Below are 21908 nucleotides of genomic sequence, written 5' to 3'. Positions count from 1 at the left end.
TCCGAGCCATGTCTGCGACCGACACCCCAGCTCACGGCAACGCCGGATCCTTAACCCACTGAGCAAGGGCAGGGATCGAACCCACAGCCTCATGGATACTAGTTGGGTTCGTTAACTACTGAGCCACAATGGAAACGCCTCTCTTCAACTTTTACAAAAGAGGTGACGACTGTGACAAGGCCCCCGGGCGCACTGTCCCTGGGGAAACAAGGCCGGCGTAACGCAGCAGAGACCAGAAGAAGGAGGGGGCGCGCTCCCCTTCGGCGACGGGGCAAAAGTCAAAATGACAGAGTTGCCAATAAAGACATTCACATTTTGGAAACGTAGCTGTTTTAACATGGTTCTAAGGCGTATTCTTCATAGGATAATTGCAACGATTTTTTTACAGTGATGGGCCAGACGGCAGGTGGAATTCTGTAAGATGATCATTTTCTGGGTTAAAACAATGGTGAAATACTGGGTAGTCCTTTGCTTTAACCTAAGAGCATCGGCTGCTTTCACCACGGAGGAAACAGGACACAACAAGGAGAGGGTACAGATACGACTCCAGCCGAGACTGTCCCACTCCCCATCCAGGGGCTTCCACTGAACCACCAAGCTTCCGGTCCCCCCACCACCGCAGAGCGGAGGCCCCAGCCGCACCACCTGCCTGAGGACACCCGGGTGACGGGCCGCGAACCCAAAGCCGAATACACTTGCTTTTACCTCCGGTTCACTTCTCATCCTACCATGTCACCATGCCATGCCCACCCTGGCTCGTTAAGGGGAGCCGCCTGTCCCACTGGCCACTGTCATGTATTCCTCTAAAGATACAACTAAAAATGAACCAACAAGGAGCTTGAGTCAAGTTGCAACTTCCAGAAAATGGAATCCGGTCCATTCTCCGTGTCCTAGTCTCTGTCTATTCCGTGTCAACATGTCTCCCTCCCTCCCTCCCTCCCTACACACACACACACACACACACACACACACACACACACACCCCCTCAAGAAGCACATGCTTCCGGATGGCTGGTTAATGAATGGATGGTTCTCAACCTCCACCCGCGCCTGGAGAGCCCCTGCCCAAAGCCCAGCCCCCCGCGAGCACCTGTCACGTCCCCTCGGCCTGTCACGGACACATGGAGGCAGACTCATGTGACAACCGTGCAGGCCATCCCCGCAAGGGTCGGGCGGGTGAATCTGGCCTCTGCCAGAGGAGGAAGGGTGACCCCTCACTGCCTGAGCCCCAGGGCTTCATGGGGCCTTAAAGACCTACTAGAACGGAGACCCTCGGGGCTGAAGCGGTCCCGTCTCAGCCTCTACAGTCAGGCCGGTTCTAGATGAGGCTCTCTTGGCTGCCCCGGGCTCCTGCCTTTGGGGCACAAGGACTGTCTGTCTTCCTGTTCCACCTCCTGTGATTCCCAAACCACTGCCTCGAGGAGGAGCTGAGCGCACAGGAGCCCACGGAGCAGGGGGTGTGCAGGACTCACTGCAAGAGAGGACACGGCCTCTCCGCCAGGCCCGAAATGGCCACAGGACTCCGCTCCCCCCAGACTGAGGCCAGGCCCTGAGGTCCCAGTCGCCAGCGCCCACACCCCACTGCCCCCACAGCCCACTCCCTGCACCACAATCCGCATGCATCCTCCACACGCCCCACCACCCACACCCCCACGGGGGGCAGGGGGAGGCACTTGCCAAGGCAACAGCAGGAAGATCAGGTGCGTGGGGGCCGCGCCGTCAGGAGGAGGGGGTGGGAGTGGGAGGAGGGCAGAGACAAAAAGGACCAGGAAGCGGCCCAGCTCCACGCCCCCGCCCAACATACGGACCCAGGAGATTTGTTTATTGGCTGAAATAGAACTTGAGTCCCAGGGATGCTTGTTTACACCCCATTTTCATTACCAGGAGGACGCCGCCAGGCAGGAAGATGAAAGATGAACTATAAGAAGGAAACCTCAGCAGCCACAGAAAACCCAGGCAGAGGGGGCCTGGCCTGAGCCGCACCCAGGGCTCTGCGCCCCCCCGCCCTGCAGGCCAGGTACACGGTTTGCTCTCGGGGCTTCTCCGACACTGCTGCCAACAAATAAGGAGAATGGCTTTTTTCCTGTCTTTTGAGGGCCACACCTGCAGCATATGGAAGTTCCCAGGCTAGGGGTCAAATGCAAGCTGCAGCTGCTGGCCTACCCCACAGCCACAGCAACGCGGGATCCGAGCCGTGTCTGTGACCTACACCACAGGTCACGGCAACGCTGGATCCTTAACCCACTGAGCGAGGCCAGGGATCAAACCTGAGTCCTCATGGATATTAGTCAGGTTCCTTGGGAACTCCCAAGCACGATGACATTTTAATAGTTATAATTCATTCCAGGTTGCTACATGCCAGATGCTTTGATGTCATTTAATTCTTTTACCAGCCTCAGGTGCACAGTCTCACTGCCGTTTTACAAATGAAGCAACTCAGGTTCAGTGATGCCAAGAAGCTGGCAGGAAACCCAGGTCCCAAAGTCCCAGCTTGTTGTGACAATCTTTGTGAGGCCGTAACCCAAGGCTGGGTCTTCGGAGCATGTAAGGGTGACAGGGACTTCGATCTGCCACCACCCCCCCACCCCTGCCACCCCATCAGGACTTGGAGGGTATGAGAAGGGACACAGACTGGGAGACAACGACGTCTGCTTCTAACACTGGCCTTGCCCTTCACCAGCTGTGTCCTTGGGGCAAATTGCTCAGGCTGTTGGAGCCTCAGTTTCCCCAACCATAAAAATGGGGGCAATAAGGAGTTACCATCGTGGCGCAGTGGAAACAAAACCGACCAGGAACCATGAGGCTGCGGGTCTGATCCCTGGCCTCGCTCAGTGGCTTAAGGATGCGGATTGGATCCTGCATTGCTGTGGCTGTGGTGTGGCCGGCAGCTGCAGCTCCAATGAGACCCCTGGCTGGGAATCTCCAAAGGCCACAGGTGCAGCCCTAAAAAGACAAAAGTGGGGGGGGGGTGATAATCCAAACCAGGCAGAGTTGAGGAAGAGTTAAATGACAAAACGTGTGACAGAGGCTGTCCTGGTCCTGCCGGTCAGTGTGTATTTCACGGTTTCATGCAAAGGTGACCCAACCGTCTGAGGACAAGCAGATGAACGTCAAAGCACCAGGGACAGTGTCCCACAGGGACTCGGCTGGGGCCACAAGGCTGGTGTGGCAACCACAAGGAAAGGAACGGGGTCAGAAGGCAGGTGTTTTCAAGCCTGACGAAATCCACCTCTAAGAAAACAAAGGATGAGAAGCGATAGAGGGCAGGGAGACAGAAGAAAACCAAAACCAAACAGAAACGCGAAGGGGAGACCCCCCCCCAACAAAGGAAAACGGAGGACAAGAGAAACTACTGATTTTCAGCCAAGAGTCTTTTTTTTTTTTTTCTCCTTTTTTTTCTTTTTAGGGCTGCACCCGAGGCATATGGAAGTTCCAGGCGAGGGATCAAATCAAAGCTGCAGCTGCTGGCCAACACCACAGCCACAGCCACGCCAGATCTGAGCTGTATCTGTGACCTACGGCGCCGCAGATTACAGTAACGCCAGATCCTGAACCCACTGAGCAAGTCCAGGGATCAAACCTGCATCCTCATGGGCACTGGTCTGCTTCTTAACCCGCTGAGCCACAGCGGGAACTCCTGCAGCCATGAGTCTTGACTATTGCGCTATGTCCTCAGCTTTACATGAAAGGCGATGCTCTCAGGGATCCAAAGTCACTAACCAGTCTAGCCTTGGGAAAGCAAGATTAGGAATAACGCCTAAGACCCATCGGCTCTCAATCAACCCAGGACTGACCACCGCTATGAAGACGCATCTGCTGTTGGGGAGGCTGGTCAGAAGCAGGGGCTGCCAAGGTGGGTGGGGGCCCGGCCCGGGCTGCGAGGGCAGAGGAAGGATGGGGACAGCGTCACGTGCAAGTCAATGTGAGGGCTCAGAGGAGGGGACGTCGCTCCTTTGGCTGGTGACGTTCAGGACCCTTCTTCTCTTGCCGCGGGTTCCCTGCAGGCCACGGAGGCTCACAGAACTCAGTGCCAGGGGCCCATCCATCATGGGACAGCTGTGCCCAAGGGCATCCTATCAGCAGCTGCAGGGTCCAAGCCCTCAGACTCGTGTGTCTACAGTCAGCCTGTGACAACGGTTGGAGGTCGACCACCCTTGTCCCTTGCGTGCATGTCCTCAGGGTCCACATTGCCTCCTGGCACCATCCTGCGGTAGGGCACAGGGGTTGGGTGTGGGGACTCAGGTGCCAGATGGCGCAGGCTCAGGAGTCTGGCCTCTGCTGCAAAGCCTTTCCCACCTGGAGGATGGAGACAGAGCATCACCTCACGCATGGGGCTCGGGTCTGCTCCCGCACCCTGTGCAGGGGGCGTGTTGGCTCCGCGAACATTGGCTGCTTCTACAAGGCTCCATTCCTCTCCCTCTCCCTGCGAGGCTGAGCTGGAGAATCACGGGGGCCAGAGGCCACGTCGATGGAGCAACGGAGGGCAGACAGGACGGCCTCTTCCACCTTCGACACAGCTCTGACCTTGTCACGGGGCAGGGAGGGAATGGAGCTGGCAGCTCGCTTGGCCTTTCCTCGCTGGATGTGCCTCCCAGGCCCCCTCTTCAGGGATGAGGGCTCGTTTTGGCGGCGGCGGCGGCGGTGCCCAAGGCCACCCCTTGAAGGAAGCACCTCACCCAGGGCCTGGCTGCCCTCATCGGACGCGCGACTGAAGAACCCAGCACAACCCGGATGCGTCGACCAAGGTCTTCATCCGAGTCCTGAGCAGCACCCCCAAAGCACGTCGACACCCTGAGTCTGCTTTGGGGGTGCTTCTCTCCAACTCTGAAATTCTAAATGACCCCCTCCCCTCCCCCTCTCCTTCCCTGCGAGTTCGGAGGGAAGGTGAGACTTAGGGGCCCGGGAGTCCTGCCTCCCCAGTGGTCCTGGACCCCGACAACCGCCCAACACCACTGCTGCTGGGTGACGGAGGTGATGTCGTAACTTGCTTTGGCCATTTCTGGGCATCCTGTGACTTGAGAGTTTTCTAATGGTGAGATGGCTTTAGTTTGACCTTCAAAAGCCAAAGCCACCTCCGCAGAACCCAGGCAGGTGTTTAGGGAGTGCCTGATGCACAGGACACCTCTGGCACTTTGAGGAAAGACTAATGGAAGAGAAATGCCGCCCAAGGGGTCCGGGGGTGGAAGGGGGCCCAGTCTCCCTCTCTCCAGAGGACCTCTCTTCCTGCAAGAATGAGGCACGAAGGGCAGGTCCAGCCTGACCCTGGCCCCCCTCAGTCCAGGGGAGTGTGCAGAAGCCCTCAGACCACAGGCAGCTCAGAGAACCAGCATCCTCCGAGGAGGGACTGGACACTGGCCGGCATCTCTTCCATCCGTCACAGAACAGATTCAGGAAGGGCAGGCCCCTGAGGCTTCCAGCAGGGCGGTGACACCAGGCTGGGGCGGTGTCACCGCACCACCTGGGGATGTATTTCCCACTGGTACCAAGGAATGGTTCCCTTGGGACCCAGCCACGGGCAAGTCCTGAGCAGCACTGGGCGGGGACACAGGATGCCACCCCCAGCGAGACTGTGGTTCTCTGAAGAAGACAAGGCGGCAGTAATCAATCGCGATCTTGACCTTGAAGGAGAAGCCAGGCCCTTCTCTGGGATTTTCACCCACGCACGAAAGGAAGCTGCTGGAGTCAGCTGGCAGGGCGAGGTCTGGGGACAGAGGAAGCAGGTCACCCCTGGGGCTGGGGGGTGGGGGTGCAGCTTCAAGCCCAGAGGGGCTGCCAGCCCGGAGCTGTCCTTGCTCCGTCAGAAGCTGAGGGCTTGTGACCCCCTGAGCTTTTCTTCTCCGCTTGCTCAACCACTAAGCAGCTGAGTGGACTCATCTTCCCAAACCCACATCCCCGCCCATTCAGGGACCGTGCTGGGCAGTGTTGCTGCGAAGATCTGTGAAAGCCACCCGCCTCCTGCTCGTAGACTCCTTCCCAGGATTGTGGGGAAAAGATGCCATCTGGTGAAGGAACCCTATTTCCTTGGGGTCTGCAGGAAATCCTCCCAGCCTTCCAAAGTGACACCGTCTGGACACGCTTCCCTTCAGCCAAGGACCATGCTAGTGCAGCAGGACTACACCTACCTGGTCCAGGGCTCAGCATGACGAATGATGTGTCCTTAACAGTCACCTGTGACAGGAGGCGGGACGCTGAGCTCAGGGAAGCTGGGGGATGTGGGATTGGGCCCGGAACACCCCTTCTGCCATGCAGTCCAAGGCCTCCAGCCCCGCCTGCCAGGGCAGTGGGCTGGGAAGGACGGGAGGCCAGTGGGCACCTGCAGCGTCCAGGTGTCACAAAATCATGGGAGGCTCTCCGGGGTTGGAGGAAGCACCCTTCCAGCTCCTACTGAGGCTCCATCTCCCCATCAGATGCTTTCAGCCCCCTAAATAAGAACTCCTAATTAGCAACGATGAGACAGGAAGACAGGCAGCAGGGAGAAGACACTGCCGGCAGCTCTCAGTAGAAGCCTGAGGAGCCAGGAAGGCAAAAACGCTGCTGAAAAGGGTCTCATCTTCGTTCTTGGAGACACAGATCACCTGGACTCGCTGAAACACACTTTAGTCCTCCTGTACCACCCCCAGTGTCTCCGCTAGGCTCGTCTGTCCCCAGCCTTCCTGCCCTCGCCCGCTCTGTCTCCTTTTTTTAAATTTGTTTTTCTTCTTAGGGCTGCAGGTGCAGCATATGGAGGTTCCCAGGATAGGGGTCCCATCGGAGCTGCCCCTGCCAGCCTACACCACAGCCACAGCAACTTGGGATCTGAACCACGTCTGCAACCTACACCACAGCTCATGGCAACACCAGATCCTTAACCCACTGAGCGAGGCCAGGGATCGAACCCGCAACCTCATGGATACTAGTCGGGTTCGTTACCACTAAGCCACGATGGGAAGTCCCTCCATCTCCTTCTGAAGTGTGTTTAAGCCCACCTCCGAGCTGGTGGGGGCTCAGAAACACACTCTCCCTGAGAGAGGCCACAGCGCCCAAGGCCTTGACCATGGAAGATAGCGTTGGTCCCACCTCAACGCCAGGAAGGAGGACACAAAGGCGAGCCCAGCGCAGCCCAGCCCCTGGCCCCACCTGAGGCCTGAGTACCCCCAAAGGTCCCCAAGACTCACTTTCTGGAGTCAAGGTGCAAACTCCTGGGGGGCCAATGAAAGAACGGCAGGTGCGCCAAGGAGATGAAGGCAGACAGACATTAACCCCAGAAGGCCAGCTGCTGATCACCTCCCCCTAGGCTGTCGCATTCCAACCCAGGGGAGTCCGGCTCCAAGCCACTGAACTCTCCCGGGGCCCTGCCAAGGGAGGGGGGGTGGGGGGGAGAGCCCAGGAGCCCTTGGGTGTGTTCTGCTCCCAGGTAGAGGCTGTCCTCACCCCCACCCCAACTCTCAGCAGCCCCTCCGGAGACTTGGCCTTCAAGTTCCTGGCAAAGGCCCTTTCCAGCCACAGTCAGCTGAGCGCTCAAGCCCTGCACCCCCTGGGCTCCCTCTGGCTTTCACTCTGGGCTCAAGGCTTCGGCCCCCTGGACCATCTCGCTGTAAGGAAAGATGACGGACGACGCAAATTCGTAAATGTATTTAGTTACAGGGCACAGAGATGAATTTACATTTGAATTTCTAGTTCAAGAACCACTTTCATGGAGAAGAATAAAATTAGGTTACTGAGAAACCTGGGCAGTATGGGGGCACAGCTCCACGCTGAGGGTGGCCTTCCCCACGGGCCCTTTACAAGGAGAAGACACCAGGACTCTGGGGGTGCCCCCTTCCTGCTTTTACCCATGGATCTCATCTCCATCTCCCCACGCCCTATGGGGAAGGTGGGGGCTATGATCCACCTATTTCACAGGTGAGAAAACTGAGGATCGGGAAGCATCAAAGTGCCTGGGAAGACACGGGAGCCATGGCGGGCCAGAACTGCTTGGACCTGGACGCCCAAACTCAGGGCCCTCCACCTCGCCGCCCCCTGCAGAGCAGAGGACACCCTCAGATGCTCACACAAAGGAGTCTGCTCTCCAGGTCCAGCCTGCCTCCGGCCCCGCCCGCGTGGTTCCAGGGTGGTGAGGCCTGGCCTTGTGCCCATCACCCCTCCCTCTCTGCTTGTGCTTGGCATCTTCTGCCAGCGGAGGTGCCAGACTGGCTTCCCATCAAAGGGTTTCGGAGCCGTCTAGAATACCCCCCGGCAGATTTATGATGCTTTTCCTCGTCCGCCGGCCTGAGCAAAAGCCCGAACGACCGTCCCCAGGTCGGAGATGGAGGGAGAAAGCAACGAACACAACACTGTTCCTGAAAGTTGCCCTTTTACTGAACCAACAAGCCCTGGATCCTCTGACACGTTCCTCTGTGGTCCCGGACTCCTGTAAGGTTTGTAAACAACCGATGCAGCCGGCGTTTTCGGAAGTGGTTCAGGGGGTTAACTGAGCCTTTGGATGCTCAAGGCTCGCCCTTTTTGCTTTCCCACCATGCTGCCTGGCTGCTGCATTTCTCCCCATCATTATCAACACCAACGGCCTCACCAAGGTGGTCTCCGGGGTGGGACGGGAAGGGTAGATGTCACAATTCTCAAGGGAACCCGTGGTCCAGCAGAGGAGACAAAAGTCTGCCCCCCCACCCCGCCCCCGTCCCAATCTGGGACAACTCTAAAGGGCCACCCCAGATCCCGGGGGTCAGCTGGGGCCTTTGCTGTGACTGCTCTATGGCCCAGCTTGTCCCTCTGCCCCATCAGTTTTCTTTCCTGCCCCCATCACTGAAGGACCAAAGCCAGAGGCACAGAATCGTGGGCTAAGAATCATTTGTGGGCGAAGGTTCCTTTGGAAAGGCAGATCACCGCTGAACAAGGAATAGAAGCAGGTGTGTCCGTTTGACTTTAAGTCCTGTTTTATCATGGTTGTAAACGCAGTGCCCAGGTGCCAAGCCTTCAGAACCGTGCTCTGAACCCTCCCTGAAAACTGCACCCCCACCTAGGGAAGGAGGGCATGGGTGGAGAGTGGACGGCGGTCCCAGCCTGGAGCCTGCATCTGTGTGGAAAGGGCTCCACCATCGCTCCCCACTGCCCGCAGCCTTGAGTCTGAGCCAGCGAAAGTCACAGCTGCTTTGAAATCGTTTTCTGATCTGACCGAGGGGCAGGTGCCCCTGCGGAGCACCACGCAGGCCAGGCAGGTGGGGCTGGGCTTCCCAGAACCTTTCTCACCTGTGCCACGAACACCCACCTGCCAGAAAGGGCTCTTTCCTTCCCAGCATTCCTCCAGGAGCAAACCCGAGTGCTCCTGCCTGCTTTGCCACTGGCCATCATGCGACCTCTCGAGGCTGCCTCCGCTGTGGGCCACAGCGAGCCACCAGCCCTCTGCTCCGGGGGCCACCACGCACGCTCCAGACCCCTTCCGCACCTGCTAGGGAAGCCTCCAGCTGGGTTCCTCCCTTAACCCAGTCTGGCACTGCTGCCCAGCCTTTCCTTCAGTCTTTGAGCCGAGGATATTCTGTTACCTGTTCTCCAAGGTCATTTCGGAAATCTCAGAATCCACTTAACAAGCAAAGAAGAGTTGTGAAAAGCTACCTCTCTGTTCTCCTGGCACCGGCCCCTCCCCAAGGGCAAGACAGCTCCTCTGAGGCTCTCCCATCCTCAGTGATGAAAGGGGGGGGCTGTCAAACACCAGCCTTAGGAGCCCCAGTTCCATGATCCTTGCTCGCTTCTCTCACCCTTGCCTCCAGCCCCTCGAAGCCCACCCTCCTTGGAATGAAGCAGTTTCCACACAATCGTGGTGCCTGAGCCAGATGTGACTTTAGATTGCAATCCTCTTTTTTTTTTTTTTTTTTTGTCTTTTTGCCTTTTGTAGGGCCGCTCCCACGGCATATGGAGGTTCTCAGGCTAGGGGGTCTAATCGGAGCTGTAGCCGCCGGCCTACGCCACAGCCACAGCAACTCGGGATCCAAGACGTGTCTGCGACCTACACCACAGCTCATGGCAATGCCGGATCCTTAACCCACGGAGCAAGGCCAGGGATCGAACCCACAACCTCATGGTTCCCAGTCGGATTCGTTAACCACTGAGCCACGATGGGAACTCCTTCAATCTTCTTTCATACATAGATAACATAGATTATTACTAGGTGGTAATTAAATGATTCATGATATAATATTACTGAACAATAACATTAATTATATGTCAACCTAAGATCTCAATATATTCATAAGTATGATGAAGTGATGTTTAATTAAAATTATAATCAATATGTTAATTACACAGTAATATGTTAATTATATTACACATATTGTTTCGTTTGGGGTTTTTTGGTCCAATGCATATGTAGTTCCTGGGTCAGGGATCGGATTCAAGCCACAGAGTTGCCCTATGCCACAGCTGCTGCAACGCCAGATCCTTAACCCACTGTGTTGGCCCAGGGGTCAAACCTGCATCCCAGTGCTCCCAAGACACCACCAATCCCATTGTGCCACAGCGGGAACTCCTACGTATGTATGTTGTTGTAATTATTATAATTATATAACATATTGCTATATATTATATATAGCATAACTATGATATAAATAACAATATGAACATGTTGATTATATAATATCAATTATTATGTAATTATTAAATAAAATCAATTATTACATAATCATTAAATATTATATATACTTGAGAAAGGTAAACGTTTGCTGTTTTAAGTCACTGCATTTTGGGTGTCTGGTAGCAAAAATAACCAGCATGGTAACGTGGACCCACAGCTCCCCTGTAGACTCTAAGCCTTGGGAGGGTGGGGGCCATGCCTGTCCTGGTTATAATTCTACCCTCAGCCAGGCACGGGGGCTTGGCACAACAAAGAGCTTTTGGTAAATGTTTGGTAACTCACTAAGAAAAAGCCCTGCAGTTATTTGGCAGAGGACCCAACACAGGATTTCTTTCTTTTTCTTTTTTTTTGGACTTTTGTCTTTTAGGGCCACACCTGTGGCATATGGAGGTTCCCAGGCCAGGGGTCCAATTGGAGCTGTAGCTGTGGGCCCACGCCACAGCCACAGCAACGCAGGATCTGAGCTGCATCTGTGACCTATACCACAGCTCATGGCAATGTTGGATCCTTAACCCACTGAGCAAGGCCAGGGATCGAACCCGCATCCTCCTGGGTGCTAGTCAGGCCCATTAACCGCTGAGCCACAACAGGAACTCCTAGCACAGGATTTCTTAATTGCTGGTTTGGTATTTATTCTAATATTTGGTCATTTAAAAAAAATGAGAGGAGTTCCCGTCGTGGCGCAGTGGTTAATGAATCTGACTAGGAACCATGAGGTTGCGGGTTCGATCCCTGCCCTTGCTCAGTGGGTTAACGATCCGGCGTTGCCGTGAGCTGTGGTGTAGGTTGCAGACGCGGCTTGGATCCCGCGTTGCTGTGGCTCTGGCGTAGGCCAGTGGCTACAGCTCCGATTCGACCCCTAACCTGGGAACCTCCATATGCCGCAGGAGCGGCCCAAAAAATAGCAAAAAAAAAAAAAAAAAAAAAAGAGAAAGAACTACAGAATAAGACTCGTGAAATTATAGAAGGCAGATTATTCATTGCTGAGATGAGAAGAGTAAATAATGCCCTTCAATGCCCTTCAATGCCCTTCAAGCAAAGGGAGCAAATGAAGACCTGGTCAACCCCAAAGGCAAAGCCCTGGAAGGCAGCTTGCCAACCCAGACACTTCATCCTCCATGTGCCCATCATGGGGTGGCGTCTGTCCTGCTCAGCAGTCCTGCCTCCCACCCCCGGCTGCCTGAACCATTCAGGGCATCCAAACCCTGGGGCTGGGGCTGGGCTGAGCAGGGACATTAAAAACCCAATTAAACGGAACAGAGCTTTCTTGGCAGGGTGGACTGGAATGACTGTGAGCCTGAACAGCTTCCTCTATGAAAACGATAATCACGCTGATGACAAGAAGAATACTTGCAGAGCTCTTTTGCACATTACGAGAGACAGTGCATATAACAGCACACACCAGGTGCACAGCAAGCGCTCCATCAGCATTAGCTAAGTCTGATGACAACATCTGTCCCAGAGAATATCTGATCATCAACACTAGTTTTTTTTTTTTTTTTTTTTGGTCCATGTATCTTTTTGGGGCTTCATCTTCCGCATACGGAGGTTCCCAGGCGAAGGGTCGAATCGGAGCTACAGCTGCCGACCTACGCCACAGCCACAGCAACACCAGATCCAAGTTGCATCTGCGACTTACACCACAGCTCACAGCAACACCGGATCCTTAATCTACTGAGTGAGGCCAGGGATTGAACCTGCAACCTTACGGTTCCTAGTCGGGCTTGTTAACCACTGGGCTATGACGGAAACCACACTATTCATCCACACTATTGACCAGCCATAGGCACCATGAGCAAAACCATCCATCGAGAAGCGTCTGAATTGCTCGGAAGAGGAAAGCGCTGGGGGATGCTTGTTACATGCTATCCTACGGACAAGAACGGGGCCGGCGGATGACAGCAGAACCACCACTGTCCCCGCTGTGCTGTGAATGCAGGGCCCCCGGGCTGGCCACAACACAGTGTCACAAGCAGCGTGTATTTAAACCTACAGAACCTCTCCTGCCGTGCTGGAGGCTGAAGCCTGAAAGCGAGGAGGGCCCTCCTTGTCCCTCTGAGCCTCCAGTAGCCCCAGGGCTCCTTGGCTTGTGGCAGCTTCTCTCTAATCTCTGCCTTCGTCTTCACAAGCTCTTCCTTCAGAGTCTCTGAATCCAAATCTCCCTTGTCATAAGGAGGCCGGTCATATTGGATTAGGGGCCCAGCCTGGCCCCATCTTCACTCAGCTGTTCCATCTGCAAAGCCCCTGCGACCAAATGAGGTCATATTCACGGGTACCAGAGGCTAGGGCTTCAACCGAGCTTTAGGGGACACAATTCAGCCCGCAACCCTGTTTGGCTTTATATCCCCAACACCCAGCACAGCACCTGAGAAAGAGACACAGGTGCACTGACTGGTCAACATGTCAAAAATGCCCTTCGAATGATACCCAACTGTAAGCGTGGTCCTAGCAACTTCGCTCCCCATTTCTTTACCAACGGAAACGCTGGTGCCCCAATTCCTGCAACTTCCAGCCCTGGCATGTGCTTCCTCCATCCCCCCAGCTCCAGGAGGGGTCAGTCAGAGGCCACCTGCTCTGGGCTCTGCACAGAGTTCCTGCCAGAACCCCGCAGGAGGCTGGCAGGGCAGCATGGCTCCCACAGCTGGGAACATGTCGGCCTTGTGGAAAAGAGGCTGGACTCCCGGGGTTATCAAGAGCAAACTGGTCTTTGCCGTACACTCATTGGCAACTTCGCTGCCAGGTCAGAGGAGATCAGGACACAGAGGCCCTGGCGCAAGCCCCACAGCCCAGAGGGTATCTGATGGGTTGGTGACAAGGCACGAGCTGGTGGGAAAGGGCTTCCTGTCAACAGGAAGGAAAGGATAGGAAGAGGAAGAAAGGGATGAGTGAGATTTGGGTTAACCATTCCAAGCAGGGCTAACCCGGCCACCCAGGAGAAGCCACCCTCCCCGACAGGGAAGCCCAGATGTTGAACCATCTCCCTGGGGTAGGTGCACCTGCCGGGCAGCAGGGGCGCTCTAAGAATTCCCTGGGGTGAAGCCTCAGTCCCACGGGGCTCCTCTGCCCGCCTTATAGCAAGATCACGGTCAATTGGCCAAGCAGATTAAGGACGGTTTCAACTCGGCTGCTCAGCACTTTTGTCAGCCTTCCTCTGTCCCACAGTTGACAGGCGCTGAGCACATGCTGACCTCTGGTTCCCTGTCCTGGGACATCCAGGGACGGGCTACTTCAGGTCTGAAAAGAAGTGGGAGCCGCAGGCGTTCTCGTGCACTCACACTCGCCGTCTGGGTCAGAGGGACGGGAAAGCTGGGCGGGATTGTAACCCGGCTCTGTGTGTGCGGCTTGTTCGGTGGCCTGAGCAATCCCCATAAAAGTGAGATGGTGCCCAGAGACAGACAGCCAGCAGTGAGCTGGATAAATCAAAACAGGAAAACCAGAAAAGCAGAAGAAGATGGTCAAAAACAGCATCTTTTTTTTTTGTTGTTGGTTTTTTTTTTTTTTTTTTTTTTTTTTTTTTTGGCTGCCCAGAGGTATATGGAATTCCCAGGCCAGGGATCAGATCCAAGCCACAGTTTTGACCTGCACCGCAGCTGTGGCAATGCTGGATCCAGCTGGGGGTGCAACCGGCGTCCCAGTGCTCTGATCCCATTGCACCCCAGCAGGAACCCCAAGAAACAGCATCACTGTAGAGCCCATCTGTCTGGATGCAGAAGTTAAGGGACCGAAGTCTGAGCAGGTGAGGAGCCCTTGCTGGGTGTGTAAGACGTGCTTCCAAGTTCTTTAGTCAAACTTTGGTCAAAAGGGAGACCCTCCAGGTCAGCAATGGAATGTGGCTTTGCTGTGTGTTATTGGAGGAGGGCATCAAAGCAAACACACAGGGGAAGAGACCTGAAAGCACTGCGAGCCGGAATAAGTATAGGACACGTGGAAAGACGCAATACTTAACTCGCACTACATCCGGCTGCTGCTGCTGCTTCTCTAACCTCAGTACCAGAGACGTCCCTTTGGTGCACTAATCATCCAGGATATAAAGGTTGCCTTGATCATTAAATGCAGTGTTCAAAGGCTTACCCAGGATCTTGACTCCTCCACAGAGAGAGGTACTAGGGCAGAGTGGGAACAGAGCTGCAGAGGCTGGACGTGGACAAAGTGTCGACCAGCCATGGAATGGGGAACATGCTTGGTCTTCGCTGGGCCCTCTGTAAAGTGGGGACAAGAGGAAGAGACAGGGGACCCAGCCCGAGTGTGCACCCTGTGTCGCTGGACAGGCAGTTCTGCAAATACATGTGTTTTGTGGGTGTTCTGCTTAGATCACTATGAGCTAAGTGCTGGACTGTGCTGAACTGGCATCCAGCCAATGTGCAATGTCTATGCTGCAGAAAGCCTGCACTCCAGTCAGCTGTGCACAAAGCCTGCAAGCTGCGAGCCATCCCCGGGCCTTGTTATACACCCTGGAGCCACAGGACAGGTCCAGGGCTCCAGCACCCAGTAGCTTGACTCCTGAAGGTCCCAGTGTGACACGCTGGGCCATCTTAGAGCCTGTGCTCAGGGCTGCAGCAAACCACTGGAAGGGTAACTCAAGAACCACGACAGTGAGGCCTAGCAGGCTGGCCCACCTGAGGCTGCTCACTCAGGTGAGCAGGCTGGGGGCTGGCTGACCTGGGCTCTATTTGGGAGCCAGAAACATTCTGTCTGTTCAACAGCCAGCAGCCAAGGATCTCTCGTCTCGATGACAGCTGGCAAAGTGTAGATGACAGCCCGATGGACAGACGGATAGATGGAGAGAGACACGGATGCACAGAAAGGTAGATGGACAGATTGGTGGATGATTCTTTCGAATAATCACGGGGCAGAGGAGCGGATCAGCATTACACTGAGGAAGCTGGAAACCAGCTGCTTTTAAACGCCTGTAGGCGTGAGTCACCTGCAGAACTTATCAGAAGAACCATGGGTCCACTCCCCCAAGATTCTGATTCAGCGGCTCCGGGCTAAGGCCCGGGATTTTCGACAAACACTGGGTGATTCTACTTAAGCTGGTCTAGGAACCACACTTTGAAAAACACTGCCCTAAAGCCTAACCCCAACAAATCTTGCTCAGGGAAGTACAAACTGACCAAGGTCAAGGCCAAGGTCAAAACTGGCACCCCTGCTGGACCGCACGGCACCTTTCCCTTCACCGAGGCTTCAACCCAGGGTGTTTCGATGGTGTGACGGGCAGTGAGCAGTTCCAGGGGCAGAAAGGCAGTGCCCATTCCCGCCTGCGCCCAGGCAATACCCCTTCCTTTCCTCGCTGCCTGAGCAAAGTAGATCTGGCTGGATGGAGGCTACTGGTCATAGGCCCCTTGCCAAGGCCAAGGGCACTGGGCTTCAGGCAGCACAAGGCCTTGCTCCAGAGACACCACATCCCTAGCGAAAGGCCCAAGCTGAGTTGAAGGCCCAACCTTCTGGGACCCGCCAGCTGCTCTTGGCTCTATTTTTAGGCTGTCTCCAGTGACTGTGAAGGATTTCTGGAGCACCTCTCCCAGGAGGCTCGGGAACATGTGCATTCTATCAGCGGCAAATACGGGGCCACTGCCTGGAATCGGGTCCAGCCTCCTCCAGACCTGCCTCGGTGGCCCCACGGGCTCCTTGTGGGTCCTTCTTTCCAGAGCCCTCCCTGCAGCCTTGGCCTCCCACTTGTGACCAGTTCCAAAGATACACAACATGCTCAAAGACCCAGGCAGCGGTCATCAACTAATATGTCTGAGATACGTAAAAGTTCAGCATCCACAGGGAAGAACACGCTTGCTCCCAGCAGCAGCTTCCCTGGCAAAGTTCTGGCAGATGGCCATGCAAGCCAGGCTTCTAATGAGCTATTTTCTGAAAGCATTCCCACCACTTTCATTATTAACCCCTGCTTTACATCAGGAATGAAGGAGACTCGGGGAACAGAACCAAGGCAAGGTGCCAACTCACCACGACGGAACACGATGCCCCTCTTGCTGGGGTTTTTTGTTTGTTTTTGTTCTTTTAGGGCTGCACTTGCGGCATATGGACGTTCCTAGGCTAGGGGTCCAGTCGGAGCTGTAGCTGCTGGCCTACACCACAGCCACAAAACCACAGGATCTGAGCCGCATCTGTGACCTACATCACAGCTCATGGCAACGCAGGATCCTTAACCCACTGAGCGAGGCCACGTCCTCACGGATCCTAGTTGGATTCGTTATCACTGAGCCATGACAGGAACTCCCATCTTGCTATTTTTAAAGGCCCAGCACAAACTCCAAAGGAATCTGCACCCAGGCTTCCCTCTTCCTCTCCTCTCTCTCCTTCCCTTTCCCTGGACGAGATCCCAGAGGGCTTCCCACAGAGGCGATCCGAACCGAGGCAAACATCAAGCAAGGCCACATCCTCCAGGAGGCCCAAGGGCCATTCTCCCTTCAAGAGAATTCAATTAATAAATGCCTTTAGTGAGTAACTCTGGGTCTCCCTTCCCCGCTGTCACCCAAGCCCCTAGTGCAGCCCCTAAAATTGATGCCTTCTCTTCTGGAATCTCAGGGCACAGCCGGCGCCACGGGTAGGAAGGCAAGGTGAAGCTGGTTAATCGGAGCCTGGGAGGAAAGTCTTCCATGATGCACCCCAACATCCTTGGCCCTGGTTCTGTTTATGCACCAGACATGGGGTGGAGACTGAGTCCAACCGGGTCCCCAAAAGGGACACCATCCAATTCAGTAAAAAGACAAGCTGCTTGGACACTAGAGGTGCCAAGAAGCCTCATCCCTGAGTGCCACTGGATGCTACCCAATGATCCCACCCACGAGACCGCCACGTCTGCCTCAGAATCAAGAATGTCCTGGGAAATGGCTGCTCTCTGCCCAAATCCACCACGGCTGCGGCTGACGCACCATCTTCCCCCAAGATCCGGCCCCTTACACCGAACATCTTGCAACCATAAGGTCAACGCAATTGCCGTCTCCCTTGCCATTGACCAGACAGCAAGGCTCTCCCATCTCTCATCTTGCTTCATTTGTTTTCTCTTATCAAGACTGTAGCTCAACCCCTCAAACCCTTCTCTCTGGGTATTTATCATAGCATTTGATCGGTTTCCTTGACACCAGCCCCTCTTTCTAGGAACCCCCTCTGCACGCTGCAACCAGGCTAGTTCTCCCAAAGCGTTGCCTGCCGTAACCTTTAATTGCTACTTGGTTTATTTATTTATTCATTTTTATGATGGGACCTGTGACATAGGGAAGGTCCCAGGCCAGGGACTGAATCCGAGACGAAGCTGTGACTGACAGCTGTGGCAATGCCAGATCCTTTAAGCCACTGCGCCGGGCCGGGGATCAAACCCACGCCTCTGCAGTGGCCTGAGCTGCTGCAATCAGATTCTTAACCCACTGCGCCACAGCAGGGATTCCTGCTCCCTAGTTTAGATTCCTGCCCCAACAATGACTTAGGTTTAGGAGTTTATCTCTTCCAGCCCAGCCTGCACTCGGGCTGAGCCAACTGCCGCTACTCAGGAGGTTGCCTTCAGGAGAGAGAAAGAGGCAGTGGGAAGCTGTGGGGAGGAGCGGAGCTGTCCAGCAAGGCTGTGGTGCACTCTGGATGGGCTCAGGTCACACCAGGCATCTGAGGCAGCGTCTCAGTGGCATCAGGGGTCAGTCCTCACTCCCCGGGCCTCCCTTCCAGAGAGGGCTATCAGAGATCAGGATGCTCAGGTAACTTGGGATTTCAGATGACGATGGATAATTTTTTTTAGTATAAGTTTATCCCAAATGGTACCTGGGATATTCATATACTAAAAAGGTGTTCACTGTTTCTTTAAAAGTCTAATTTAACTGAACATTTAGTCTCTTGATTTGCTAAATCATGCACTCCAACCTCAAGCTTCTCCTTAATCTGGCCTCAATCCATTTCTGAGCAGCCTGATTCTCAAAGCCACGAATGATTCTCTCCACGAAGAGGGGCTTTTCATGGTACCTGGAAGCAGCCCTCCAAACAAATCCGTGACTCCATGCAGCGCTCAAGCTGGTGCCCTGGCAGGGTAACCCCCGACATGCCCCTAACATGCATCTGTCCTGCTGGCCACCTCTGCGTCTGATGTTTCTCTGAACACGCCAGGGCACCGGCCTCTCTCTGCTCTGGAAGCAGGTGCATCTGCACCGGTCATCCTGGGCCCCTGGCCATCTGCTAACAGCTGTCTGGAGGCCCTATGTCCCCAGCTAGAGTGTCACTCTCACCTAGTCCAGCACAAGGATCAACAGGTAAAATTCCTAGCTGGTTAGTGGAAAAACGTCTGGGTCCCCAAGCAAAGGCGAGCCCTGCCAGGGTAGAGACAGAGCCCCTCTCCTTCCCCCATCCCCGGATCTCACCATCAACCAGCGCTGCCCACGGGTCCTGGCATAAGTGAGCGAACAGTACTTTCTGTAAGGGCTGAATCATGCCAAGCAGGCGGTCTCAAGCAGCCCCGGTCATCCCTCGCAGCAGGAAGGCTGGTCAGAGCATTCAACTCTATCGTGGCTATTCCAGTTTCACAGCCTGGCCTCTCGGTCCTTCTTCGCGTTCTGGATCTAGTCCTCTAGCCCCACGCACTCCCCGTGGAACACGCCCCACACGCATGCGCCCGTGGGGACCGCCCTCACCAATCAACCTGATTACAATCTGGCCAGGACCGCAGAAACTGTTGTTTTCTTTTCTCTCTTCGCTTCGGTGCCCTGATGTAGATATAAGAGTCATACATGCACACAACACTTTGCATTAGTAAGAGCTTTCCCATGAATTCTTTTATTCCAACATCTCAGAAAGGTAGGCAAAGCCGAATTATTATTTGTCGACAAACAAGAGAAGCTGAGCGGTTAAATGGCTCGCCAAAGTGGCGACTGCAGAAGGGAGGTGTGTGGCACCAGTGCCTAACTGTTCATTTACGAATGAGCTTTAAAACGTCACAGATTAGCAACGTAAACAGGAATAACTCATTTTCAAAAAGAATGTTTATTCAGAGAAATGCTTATTTCTGCATATTTGGGTCATCACCTTGGTGGGGGTCCAGTCACCTGCTCCCTGAGCTTGCCCCTGCCAGGGAGGGCTGGCCACCTTCCCAACTTCTGGGTGCTCCCCAAAGTACCCATCAGAAGTCTGGGGCTCTGCTGGGAACTCTACCCTTCCTGGCAAGGATTATGCACACATGGCCTGGGAAGGAGGAGCTGGGTCAACAAACACGAACGAAGTGCCTAAGAGGGTTCACAGCAGAAAGTGGGAAAGTGTTCCGGAGCCAGTCCCCCACCCTGGGTCCGCCCGCTGCTGTCGGAGGGTGGGACGCGTGGCACACTTCCACCTGGTGCCCAGGACCCGTGATCAATAGAGGACAAAATTAGGTTCTCCACGGAGCTTTCGTGTGTGTGTGTGTGTGTGTGTGTGTGTGCACGCGCGCGCGCGCTGGGGGTGTGACCTGGTTAGGTGTTTCCCCAGGGCTGCGCAGCGAGCACCCCAGCACCGGAAGGCGAGGAAAGGTTGGGGGCTGCCGGCTGGCAAGGCGCAGGATGGGCATACGCGACCCTGCCCGCCTCTCCCTCCAGCTGGACAAAGTCAAGCTGCACGCAGACCAACAGATCGATGTCGCCAAAGTCCGGGCCGGGCTGCCCGCATGGCCAGGGCTGCAGTTCGTGAAGGCCCTGTACACCTTAGGGAGCCCCGAGCCCCCAAATGCCTGAAATGTACTCCCAGGGTCAAGCAAAGGGATTCGCTGCAGAGGGGCCTCCCGCTCCGGGCGGAGAGACACGGGAGGGAAACTGGGGGGGGGGCTCCATTTGAGGGCGCGGCTACACAGCCACCGCCCCCACCGCCCATGTCCCCACCCACTGCCCCCCTCCCCCTGTCCCTGGCTGCAGCGCGCGACTCCACCTCCCCTCCCCGGAGCGCAGTCCACACCGTCCTTTTTCAACAAAACAACACTGCACCGCCCCACCCCCCGCACCCGTACCCGGCGGGACCGCGGGCAACGCCCAGCCCGCCACCGGCCGCGCCCCCCGCCCTGCGCCCCGCGGCCCCCGCCCCCACTCCGGCCGTAGACAGTCGCCGAGCCCTCTAGGCACGCGGGTGGGGGAGAGATGGAGCCCCGGCACGGCGGCCCAGCGCCTCCACCCTTCCCCTAGCCGCCCCAAGTGACAGGAGGGGCACGCACAGCGCGCGCGGGCGGCGCATTAACCGCTTCCGCGCTGGGTCGGCGGCGACGCGAGGGTGGGGAGCAGGGGACTTTGGGGCTGGGACTCACCGGAATGTGCACTCGCAGCGAACGCCTCTTCTGGCTGGTATTTTTCTTGCTGCTGCTCCCGCCGCCGGGGCTGGAAACATCTTTCTTCTTCTTGGTGTCCATGGCCGCGCTTCCCATAACTTTAACCAGAAGTTAATTCCGGGTGACTCGTTGCTGAAATTCAGTCCTCTCCTTCCCAGCCTGGCTCCTGCCGTCGCCCTCGAGCCACGCGCTCTGTATCACTGCTCTTCCACCCTGAAGACACCGCGTGGGGACTTCCGCGGGAAGGGAAGGTGGTGCAGGTATCTCGGGCCGCCGCCACGCAGCGGGGGTGGCTATCGGCGGGAGCGCTGAGTTCACGTGTCCTCTTCCTCCTACGAGCTCATCGGATGCAAAATCAAAGCCAAAGGCTGTCCTGGTTCTGGGCTCTCGCCGGGTTACGCGTGGCGGAGGTCTCCCGCTGGGTGACAAAGTTTTCTTCCTTTTGCAAAGCGAAGCAACATTTTCCACCCTTTCGGCTCCTCCCACCGATTCCCAGAGGTGCTCTCAAAGGCAGGTGCAATTTAAAAACGGTAATCTGGAAAGCAGCCCTCCTCTGCCTGTGCCTGGCTGGAAAATCTGGCGAAGAGTGAGATGGTTTGTATATTCATATAATCCTCGGCCGCAGAATAAACCAGCCCCAGCCTGGAACTAGGTCCGTCCTCCTTTCTGGGCGAGAGGGAGGGAGGGAGGAGGGGAAGAGGAGGTGCAAACGCCAATACTCCTCGCAATTGGGCTCCCGCGCCGCCGCGAGCCGGAGTTCTGGAGGCCGCCCAGCTGGTCTGAGGGCGCGCGGGAGCCCCGTGGGGAGCCGAAGACAGGCGCCCGCTCTGTCCCCCCGCCGCGCCGCGGCCCCGGGGCCTGAGCGGTCAGAGAAGGGCCTGGCCTGGCACCGACGTAGGCTGGCGGAGCGCGAGGCGGTGGACGGCGGCGTGCATCGAACAGGAAGTGCACAGCCGGCCGCGCCGCTCTCCCGCTCCCCCCGCCGCCCCCGGGCCGCTGCGCGCCGTCGCCTGCCCCGCGGGCCGGGGCTCCCCTCCC

At 56.0% G+C, this 21908-nt stretch overlaps 1 protein-coding gene across 23 annotated transcripts in view; it reads right to left on the bottom strand.

The window, feature by feature from the left end:
• PRKAG2 (protein kinase AMP-activated non-catalytic subunit gamma 2) overlaps positions 1-21498 on the bottom strand; it is a 269648-nt gene extending 248150 nt beyond the window's left edge. For 18 of the 23 annotated variants that reach the window (XR_014833508.1, XR_014833512.1, XR_014833501.1 and 15 more), the window contains exon 1: positions 20850-21498. Coding sequence is in view for 7 of the 23 variants with exons in the window: in XM_021078613.2 (XP_020934272.2) it covers positions 20850-20966 (117 nt within the window). In the remaining 16 variants the exon portion in view is untranslated. Of the gene's footprint in view, positions 1-18951; positions 19146-20849 lie in introns of those variants that run through there. The other 5 variants (XR_014833509.1, XR_014833515.1, XR_014833511.1 and 2 more) reach the window with 1 other exon arrangement.
• Between the last annotated feature and the right edge of the window lie 410 nt (positions 21499-21908).

The sequence above is a fragment of the Sus scrofa genome, chromosome 18, assembly GCF_054392235.1.
Source record: "Sus scrofa isolate SSC_HxYL_T2T_F1_AM1 chromosome 18, Sscrofa_HxYL_maternal_Yorkshire_Landrace_v2.0, whole genome shotgun sequence".
Taxonomy (NCBI): Eukaryota; Metazoa; Chordata; class Mammalia; order Artiodactyla; family Suidae; genus Sus; species Sus scrofa.
The sequence above is the reverse complement of the archived record's forward strand: the minus strand, read 5'-3'. Positions and strand labels throughout refer to the sequence as shown.